At 33.6% G+C, this 11409-nt stretch overlaps 1 protein-coding gene across 3 annotated transcripts in view; it reads right to left on the bottom strand.

Annotated features, from left to right (window-relative positions):
• The window catches only part of LOC106461087 (tyrosine-protein kinase JAK2-like), a 195096-nt gene that overhangs the window by 165012 nt on the left and 18675 nt on the right, over positions 1 to 11409 (bottom strand). For 2 of the 3 annotated variants that reach the window (XM_013920877.2, XM_022387962.1), the window contains exon 3: positions 1385 to 1690. In XM_013920877.2, the coding sequence (XP_013776331.1) occupies positions 1385 to 1651 (267 nt within the window). In that variant the 5' untranslated portion in view covers positions 1652 to 1690. Of the gene's footprint in view, positions 1 to 1384; positions 1691 to 3738; positions 3759 to 11409 lie in introns of those variants that run through there. The other variant, XM_022387963.1, reaches the window with a different exon arrangement.

The following is an 11409-nucleotide window of genomic DNA, read 5'->3' as shown; positions in this document are numbered from 1 at the left end:
CTGATAACATAATGCATATATATATATTTATTATTTTTATTATATTGACCTTTCACCCATGCCTGGCTAACAATACAGAATTTACAACAACGCAGCTCACATGCACTCATGTTACCATATCAAATAACTTAAAGGTGACCTTTGGTCTGTACAAAGTAACTTGTCTTGGCTGTGTTTTAGTCAACAAGTATTTTGTAAAATACAGTCACATTTCAATTATTATACATTATATATGTACATATATTATTGCTATTTTGAAATAAATTCTTAAAGTTATTTTTCCTAAAACAAATAACAGTAAATAAAGAAGTAAGGCAAACAATTATCCTAGTTACGACCTTTGAACTCGGTTGCTGTTTGATGTAAGGTGCTAAGCCTTTAAAAAGTTTGCATGTGGAGGATATGAAACACAATATCTTTTTTTTAGGTTTTACATATACATTTGAATAACTAAAAAAATCATAAATTACTACATCAATACCATAGAATTCTACTGTAATTCATCAAGCTTAGTAACTAAGCTTTATTTGGGTCTAAAAAAAATATGAAATATCGAGCAGACTAAAGACACAACCTACCTCATTGAAATCTTAGTTCAAAAGAAAGAAATGGCAGAAGGAACGTTAGAAAAGCTGAGAAAACCACTAGGGAACATTCTAAGCTTCTGATTGGTTATTCATGTCATATATATATAGAAGTAAGTGTTTATAAAGGAGCATTTCCAAAAATGGGAAGAGGTGATTGGAGTGCCACTGTGTTTGATTTATTACATGAGCAATATCATAGCAAAAAGAAAAGATAAGACCTTCTTATTTTATTTTCTAGCATGTCAATATTGGTAATTTGAGTTCCTAATTTGTATGAAACTACAGACTTAGTATTTCGACATCACAAACATCTAATTTGAACCAGTGCTGTGTTTAAGATACAAAAATCGATGTTTATCTGTGCTTTTTTAATATTTACTTTTAAATTAACAAATTAGATAATGTATAGTTCTAAAATTTGAATTATAATCTACAGTTTGATACCAAACTTATTGACATAAATTCATGAAATAGTAATTCAATAAAATTTTGAATAGAAGTCAACAAACAAGATGAGATGGCCTTTCACCTGTGACCCGTCTCAAAAGGGTTAATCAATTTTTTTTTGTGTGGCCTATACAAGCTTTACTGTTTCACAGTCTTATACATTTTACATCATTGCAATATATTTCTTGTACTGTATATAAATATGGCATTTTCAATATGCTTTGTAATACAAAATCCAGTCTTGAGTTCTAATACTGATGAAACACCTTACACACAGTAGCTAACAGAAAATATATTTTTTTTAATTTGTGCTATGCATTTAATAAACACCGTACAATTAAAAACACTACCTTTAACTGCTTGATGGATGGTGGCTTGAATCGTATTCTGAAATGTAATTTCCATTTTTTTCCTTTTGAACTGTCAATTCTTTTTGACAAACTTAACCACACTGCTTCCTGTGGACACCACAAGCTGAACAGATGCCTTCCCACAGGCCCAATGTGGCAAGCCTTAGCAGCATATATACACAAATCCTCAGCAATATAGATTTTATCTCCTGGGAGCAATAAGGGAGTTGTATAGGTATACAGATAAATTTCAACTCCACCTTCCATGTCTATCAATCAGCAAAAACCATTGGAAATTATTTCAATCTGTAAAAATGTATAGAATAAAAGAACTTGTAAACTGATGATACAAAAAGCTAGTGACAATATTTTTTTTATTAACCAAAGAACAGTATATGTATAGTGTTTGAAATAATGGTTTTCTTTTCTCTCATATAAAAGTACAAAAACTGCTGATTAACTTTGGGTATTGTCCAATTCGACCAAAAGTTATTTGACAATTTTTCTTATTAAAATAATGCTTTAATCATACGATAAAGGCAATAACAGGGATGTAATTTCAACATTATCAACAAAGTAACTTCAATATATTTAGTACAGTTGTAAACTACAGAGCATTAAACTTAAAAGACCAACTCAAGTACATATAACCAAGTTTTATATATATAGATACATACAGCATGTATTATAGATACAAATCTACTTCACATAGCATAAATCTTGCATACTGTTTTTAGTGGTACTGCTCTCAAAGATTATTTCTTTGAGCAGATAATGAAACAAAAATATCAACAGTATCTATTAAAAAGGAATATGCCAGCCACTAGGAGAAATTTTGGACACCAAATGTTGGAAACAGACAGAAAGAAAAGATTAATGCACATTGCACAGACTTGTAAAGTGCTACTGACAACAAACTGTGCCACAAGTGGCCATCCTTACACAGTAGTCAAGATTTAACTGTTGCCAGCCAAACCTTATGAAGAAACAAAAAGTATTGATGGAAAGCAAATTTTGAAGGGACGCAACAAGAGTTATCAATTGTGAATTGGGCACCTGAGTTACTTGGAGACACTGATCAAATGTGGAAAATTTATAAAGATTAATTTTTAAATATTCAAGATAAACATAAATGAGGTGGCTGCAAGTAAAAAACCAGGTTGGCTCACAAAGGATACAAGGGATAAAATTAAAGAAAAGCATCACACATTTAAGAAATATATATTAACTGGTATGATGAGAGACTCAGAAGATTACAGTAGATCAAAAAAGTTTGTCAAACTGAAAATTAGGACATCAAAAAGGATTTATGAAAAAAGCTTGGCTGAAAATGTAAAAATTAACAGTAAGGATTTCTTTAAATAAATTAAGGGTAAACAAAATGTTAGGATGGAGGTAGGACATTTGAGGGATGATAAATAAACACTTCTATAAGATGATTATGAGATGGCTGGGTTATTCTGCTTTTCTTCAGTTTCTACTAATAAAGATTTAACAATATTCTTCATCCTGAACAGTTACTAGATGAAGAAAAAATCAAACAAGATGATCACATTAATTCTGAACGTGTTAAGAAAAAATTGTGTATTAAAGAACGATAAAGCTCCTGGGCCAGATAATATTTACCCAAAGGTTTTGAAGGAGTTTAAGGATTGGATATGTGAGCCAATTGGTAAGATTTTTTTGTAAGTTCTTGAAAAGTAGATAGGTGCCAAAGGATGGAAAGTTGGCTAATGTTACTCCTCTTTTCAGGGGAGGTGATAAAAATTGTCCCAGTAATTATATGCCTATTAGTCTTACATCAGTTGTGTGAAATATTTTGGAAAGTCATTTAACAAAGTTTAGAATTTTACTGGATAGTCAATATGGTTTCACTAAGTGAAAATTTTGCCTTACAAATCTTTTGACATTCTTTGAAAAGGTTACTGCTTATGTATATGAGGGTAAGGGTGTAGATTTGGTGTATCTTGATTTTTGAAAACATTTGAGAAGGTGCCACATAAAAGGCTTCTAAAAAAACATTATCTCTTTAGGAGTGTGAGATAAGTTAGCTAACTGAATAAAATAGAAGAGCTGGATGGAAGAAAGCAGAGGGTTGTTATAAATTAGTCAAACTGGATTAATGTCACAAGTGGAGTACCTCAAGGCTCAGTCTTATGACCTTTGCTCTTTTGATTTACATTAATGACATAGATGGATGAATGGTTCAATAAATTACTTAAAATTGCCGAGGTCTTAGGTGTTTAGTAAGTTGGGCAAATAAATGGCAGGTGGGTTTTAATTATAATAAATGCAAGCTGATGCATGTGGGTTATCATAATTTGAATAATAAGTGTAATTTGGATGGGACTAACCTTAATAGTGTAATGAAACAAAGGAATCTTGGTGTAGTGGTTGATCAGTCTCTTAAGTCATCCAATCAGTGTGCTGTTGCTAGAAGTAGGGCAAATAGGATTTTAGGTTGCATCTTCAGAAATATTGAACACAAGTCTAAAGAGGTTATAATTTCATTGTATAGGTCACTAGTTAGGCCACATTTGGAGTACTGTGTTCATTCTTGGGCTCCTTACTTTGGGAAGGGCATTAAATTATTAGAAAGGGTTCAGAGGAGGGCTACCAAAATGTCCTGGGATGGAGGGGTTGTCATACTTTGAGAGGTTTAGGTCTCTGAAAGTTAACATTTTCCTAAACTGAAAATGTATTTCCAATAGATGCTTACCTTCTCTTACAAAAAGCTTTCTCAACTTGCACTGCTCTCTATAAATGCAATTATTTGCTTGCCACTTGCCTTGCTACTTCCACTTATTATTGCATACTAACATGCAAATGATAATGTAGCAAACCTCCACCAATAGGAGTGCAACACTACTCCTATCATAACTACCACCCTCTCTAATCATGCACATCAAGATTGATCATAGCTAACCAAACCAAATCACATCAAAAGTGGAGAGGATTGGGGGGGGGGGGTATTAGCAGATGTAAGTATCTATCAAAAATACATTTTCAATTTAGGAAGATGCTAACTTCTGATATAATATCTTCTCTCACAAAAAGCTAGAATCCCACATTGAACTGGTGGAGGGCCAGTGAGAATATTATGCACCTTTAGGAAGTGCTCAAAGGAAGGTGTGATAAGGAATTAAAAACAATACACCAGTGGGAGACCACACCACTTCTGAGCCAGGAATACTCTTTGCTCTTTAGTAATGTGTCACCAAAATGTAAAGAGTGGGAACTTGGAGGAGAACCAACAATATACACAAATGTAAAGTGATGTAGAGTGGCTAGGGTGCAACAGACCATAAATAGGAGTTCGACCTCAACCAATACCTGGCAGCATCTGGAATTGTACATCAGGTTCACAGCTGGAAGAGGGTCCTCTACTTTTCAACTCCAGCAGATGGTAGGAAGGAGAAGAGTGCAGGTGGATGTTCCTCTCAGGTCCAAAACCTGGTGGCATTGGGAATTTTTTCATTTATCTTGTGTTAGTAGGAGGGTACCCAGCCTTACACAATTGGGAGGTCATATGTCTCATCCTACTACAACCAACACCAGATCCACTGGAAATCATCATCCAGTGGAAAGCAGGAAGGGGAACCTCAAGTTTAGGATTGCATCTCCAGTCCAAAACCTGGCGGTATTGGGAATACATCATTCAGTCTGTGGTAGGAGGACTTATGTGGCTGGACCATCTCCAATGAACACCTGATCCCCAGAAACTGACATCTGGAGGATGGTAGGAAGGAGAGTGTCTCAGCCAGAAGGGCAACTGCAATATTTTTTGCAAAGTGCTACATCCAACACCTGGCAGCATCTGGAATTGTACATCAGGTCCACAGTACAAATGGTGTCATGGCATTGACACCGTCAGAATGCTACCGCTCTACTCTCAAACTGAGTGGTATTGAAATTGTGCAAAGACAATGGAGGACAGGTTTCCATAGTCCACCACCCCAGTGGCAAGGACTCCCAAGTGCCACCAGAAGGAGGAGAGAAAAAGTGCATTGGACAATCTGGAGGACTGCAGCACCAGAGACAGTGCACTGGGATACCACAATACCCTATTTTAAAAAGCAGAGGGATCACATCAACAGAGTGCATCATCTAATACCTGGTGGCATCTCGAGTCGGACATCAGGTCCAAGGTAGGAAGAACCTCAAATACCACGGATCATCACAGATGGGCAGTAATCTCTGTCTGTTTTACTCATGTTAGTCCATGACTGTATGGTCTGGAATGAACATACTTATGAAGCAAAAGCCATGAGGTGTACCTACAGCAGCCCTGTGGAACACCCCATCTCCACAGTGGGCATAATATGACCTGGATAAGAGTTATGACATTGTATTTTGAAAGCATAGAGAACATGTTGAAGGAGTCAATCAACTAACACCTGGCAGCCTCTGGAATGGTACATCAAGTTGACAGTACGAAGAGTCTCAGTCACAGTCATCTAGCAAGTTTATAGTTTGTACAGAGTGGATTTAAGACTAAGTATACTTGGTCAAGCAACACTCACCACACAATGGAATCCAAATATGTGATAAAGGCTTCTGCCAAAAAAAATGAACAAACAAACAGTTACAACACTGATGATGTCCAAGGAAAGATGGAAATGTGCAGCCAGGACATGTATGGTGATGGATATGATAGGAAGAAAACATAAAAAAGGCAACAATCATCGGGAGAAAGGGAAGAAAATGCAAGTTGAATTCAACTCAGAGGGGTAATGGGGAAAAGGCCACAGGAGAGGTGAGGATTTCACAGAAAGAACAATAGAATCAGGGGACCACAGAAGGGAGCAGTACATGTCAGATATCCTCAGAGAGCCCTGACTGGTCAAAAAAGGTGGGTGGAATCGGCAGATTCATAAAGGTGGAAAGGAAAGGGAATGGGATTGTGAAACAAAGTGAGAGATGAATGGAAGAAGAGGAACAGAAGTACTGAAACAACTTTCAGAACCCATGGATCAACCCCCAATGAAGGAGGCTGGCCACACAAACCCAGACCCTATAAGGGTGGTCAGAGTAAGACAAATACAGAAAAATGTAACCAAATTATAGGAGTCCGATCCCCACTAAAGTAAATTGGAATGATGATAATCAAAAGCATGATCACCCTCAGCACATGGGGATCGAGGCATAATGACCCCTAAATGCAAATTGCCCACAAGAAAAGTCTCACATAAACCCCAATATCCAGAGGAGGAGGAAACACTAAATAATAACTCGGAGGCTCATCCCCAAGAAGGGTAGTGTGGAACATAGGAAATAGGAGATAAGTACAGAACATAACATACTTGAATAACAAATCCACCAAAGGGGAAAGAAGTATGGGCAAGTCCCCCGAAATGACATGTGACTAAGAGGCATATTCACGAGGGGGAAAAAGGCTGTCTAAATCCAAAATTAAAAGATCACCAAAAACCTTGTGAGGACAGTCATTAGTATGCTCCGATTGTTGTTTGAAATTGGTCAACACCTAATGGATCACAGTTATCATATCATGGGCCAAGAATCGAGGTTTCGAACATTTAGACGTGGTCAGTAATTTTGCTGCTGCAGTAAAAGCAGTCATAGTCATGACCACCCAAAACTGTAAATGTATAACTTCCAAAATTGAAAGAGAGAAAATAAAATAAAATATATTGTAACTCTCCAATAAATAAAGTAAAAATGTAAAATAACAAGTTACATCAAATAGAAATTCATGAAAGTAAAAACGTGTAGATAGGTTAATTAAACCACAAGCAAAAAAACATCTAATCCAATCGAGAAGTGATTAACATGTTCATGATTAGAAAAGGCGACAGTTACAATGGGGGTAATGTCACACTCCTATTGGTGGAAGGTTGCTGCATGATCATTTGCATGTTAGTATGCAGTAATAAGTGGGAGTAGCAATGCTAGTGGCAAGCAAAAATTTGCACTGATAGAGGGCAGTACAAGTCAAGAAAGCTTTTTGTAAGCAGTGGTAAGATATCGTATTGGAATTGTTTTATCCTGAAAACAGAAGAGATATAGGGGATCTGATTGAGGTGTTTAAGATTGTTAAGTGAACTGATAGTTTTGATGCACAATCTTTTTTCATACTTAACAGTGAGAATGGTAGGACTAGGGGACAGAAATATAAATTTTGGTATGGCAGAAATCATCTTCAGCTAAAACAGTTTTATTTTTCTAACAGGCTTGTTGGCCATTCGAACAGACTGCTTTCAGATGTTGTGTAGACAGTAAAGTTAAGTTATTTTAAGAGAAAGCTTAGTATCTATTTGAATGATAAATGAACATTTCCTACTTCATACATCTATGATGTTGAGAGGACCACAAAATTGCCATTTTGTTTGTTTTTAAAATATGAAGTAATTTCCAATTGATATTGTGTAAATCAAATAATGAGAACATATTTTACTGTCACTGATAATGGTAATAATGTTTTTAATTAAAAAAATATCAGGATTGAAATTAGAAATAAATAAGTAGCCAGTTAATAAATTAATTCAGTAAATAATAATTTGAGTCATTGGAAAATTTAGCTGTCGCCTACTATATTAAGGTTATCCAATTTCTTGACAATTTTCTTTGGTTTTGATTTGATAGATATTATAAAAAACATACATATTCAACCACTGCAGCTTAAAATATCATATATTTACAATATGTACACAAGGCTGTCCAGTGGACCAGACCCATACTGGAAAATTATCTGTTACTATAATTTTGAATTTACTTTGTATATTTTCACAAAATTTAGCAATCTTTTAGTAAACGTGAAAAAACATTGTACACAAAAAATCAGATATTTTAATAAAATATTTCTTCTAAAGACTTGTCTGAAAATTCACTAAGTAATTCTGCATGAAAGGTGAATTTCATGATAGGAATAAAATACTTAATTTCATATTTCATTTGCATAACCTCTGGAACCTAATAATAGAATATCATATTTTTCTCAGTAAAATTGTATACCATATCTCCAGATTTCTCTATACAAACAGCATAGTTGATTCCAGAATCTTAAGAGACATCACCTGAGTATAGTGAAAACATTGGTTGAAAATAGATTAACATACACATTTAAGGAAGGTAGTAGTGAAGTTGTACAATTTGTATGGATAGTTTGTAGGTTGGAGGAGAAATTAGATGCTGTTCTAGATAGGCTAGAGGCTATGGATAAAAAGAAAGGATAAGCTGCTGGAAATGGCATTTAGAGAGAATATTAACCTTTCGTATCAGATAGGTCAAAGTGTGCATGTCACAACCTTTCATGGAGTTACATTTAAAATCTAATTAAACTACTGTATTATCAATATATACAAATTAACTTGTCATCAAATTGTAGTTGATATCAAATTTTAATATTAAGTTTTAAGTTCTTAATTGTATAATAAAAAAATCAATCTTCCATAGTATGAGAACTGTAAAGTTTGTTTTCTATGTCTTTCCTCTTCTTTAATTTATTTACCATTTATTTGGAATTCAATGTAAATTACTCATTATAATATATAGTTATTGCTCAAGCAAAACAATTTTTATAGCCTTCAATCTTAATTGGTTTCTGAGCCATACCTAGCAAATGAAACCTCTCCACGTCCACCTGTCCCATCCTCTCTCTCACAAAATTGCCAATAGTTCTCTCTGATGTTTAATATATTATTTATAACCAATAGGATGCAAAGGTTTTCATCTATCAAATAACATATTATATTACAATGCTTTTGCAAGGATGATTGTCAGTTTCACTTTCAGTTCAAGCTTGATTCCCACGGAAAAGACATTGACATATTTAGCTGAATTTCTAATGGCTCTTATCACAGTTAGAAAATCAGAATAATTGTAATAGTCCTGGGACATATTCTGTTTTTTGTATGTTACTATTTTGTGTTCTTTGGAGCATTATTTAATTAAATAAAAAATTATTTCATGCAGTACTACCATTAGTATAAAACAAAATAGGGTTAAATGTCACTGACAGTCAACAGCAGAAAGAAGCCCCACGTAAATATTTTATTTCTTGTTTTTCCTGTGTATTCTTTATTTATTATTATAAAAATAACTAAAATGTAAAAATAAGAAACTTTTTATGTTAGATTAGATAAAATAAAGAATAATAATAAAAGTTTTTCACAAGTAATGCTTGCAAGCACCTTACGTCTAGCCTGTGTGTTATGTAATTCGACAGGGTAACGTGAGATCCACACATCTGCCAAATAATTTCAAATTTAATTGCAGAAATATCAGTTTAGTCATGGTTCAAAGGGCGATAAAACAATAAAATCTAAGTATAAATATACGTATATTGTTATGATATTTAAGCTATTGAGGATAAACAAATCAAGTTTCATGTTACATGTTTCTAGAAAGAAAAAAAGAGTAATTTAGATTTATTTTGAATATTTGTTGGGTGGTTACAAGGTTGGTCAAATTGAACAACTTCATATAATTTAGAGTACAAAAAATAAAAGATAAAGTAAAAATTTTTCTGAAATAAAAACAAAAACATTTGATATTTATTTATGAGATTTTATAGATTATGCAAATAAAATTTGAAAATATTCAGATGAAGAAAAATATTCTTCATCTTGATATGAAATTCACTTTGCACTCTGAGCAGTCAACATTCTGACACCATATAATTAATGAGAATGTTTTAGTACAAATAATTAATTAAAAATTCTGACTTTTTGTTTATGAAAGACCTTTAAATGTTTATGAAAGTTTGCCAAATTTTGTAAAGATACAATAAGTAATTTCACAATTATAGTAAGTGTACAACCATGGTTACAAGGTTATGTAAAATACAGGTGCCCATCCTGATAAGGTTAAGCTTTTGCATGCAAAGGATACATTGGCAAATAGTGATTTTCAGATAGTTACAAACAGGATTAATAGGGCCAGTAGTAGTGGAATTAATTATAATGAGAAGATACTATTAATTAACAGGTTTCAACCTTTAGCTTCTACAGATGATGAACTTGAGGGAAGGATAACAAAAGGAACAGATAGGGATGGGAATGAAAACATAGAGACATTATTGTTATAGGAGATCCTTTAGTAAGGGCCATGGATAGGATAGTCTGTGGGGTAAATAGGTAAAAAAAAGAATTAGATTATGCATCCAGGGACAGAGGTGGAGGATATTAGAAACAGAGTAAGTGACAGAGTAAAGGGTGCTAGCAATGATGCAATCTTTTTAATGCATCTTGGAGCTAATAATGTAAGGAATGGTAGGTCAGAGATGCTTATTGTTCGGTACAAGGGATTAATAAAGGCATTCAGAGAAAAGTGCTATAATAACATAATTCTGTCAGGGATAACATTGTAAGTACGTCACAAGGGCTGAATGCTATACATAGGTTAACCCGATGACCACCAGCTACTAACTCTCTGAGCAGCTAACGCAAGTCTTGCTATATTTCATTCCAACAATAAAACTAGTGGATGAAATTGTTTGAAACTTCATAAGAACTTTCATAAATGCATGTAGTTTAAGAAACATAAAGCCTGTTACTTTTGATAAATTTAGTTTTTTGCATTATGATCTTTAATATCTTCAAAAATTACATTAGGAAATGATATTTATAAGAAATGGTTATGATATTTATATTTGTTCCAGGTTTGAACTTATTACTTTTTATGTTTTAGTACATTATTTTAAAATCCTTAAAAAATTTTCATCATCCAGAAAATGCAAATTTTGTCTATTTTTGATTTTTTTAATAATCACGCACTCTCCTTATGGTTTCAAGTAATATACAAGACCCGAAAATAAAACTTCTCAATAAACCTAAACAATAAATGAGTATTGTTATTTTAAACTAAGATTTCATGTTTATGTACATAAAAAACATTTTAATTTTGTTTCATAAATGTATTTTTATTTCAAGTCTATGTTTATGTTTCATTGTAGCTGTACTTCAGTTTATTGTACCGAATAAATAATGAGGTTAGCAGTATGAACTTTGTACATTTGCCGTAAAGTATCATGCCTGTTGGTGGTCGCTCTCATTTAGTCCAGTGCA

The sequence above is a fragment of the Limulus polyphemus genome, unplaced genomic scaffold (assembly GCF_000517525.1).
Source record: "Limulus polyphemus unplaced genomic scaffold, Limulus_polyphemus-2.1.2 Scaffold895, whole genome shotgun sequence".
Classification (NCBI taxonomy): Eukaryota; Metazoa; Arthropoda; class Merostomata; order Xiphosura; family Limulidae; genus Limulus; species Limulus polyphemus.
Note: the sequence above shows the minus strand (reverse complement) of the source record. Positions and strands in the feature narration are given on the sequence as shown.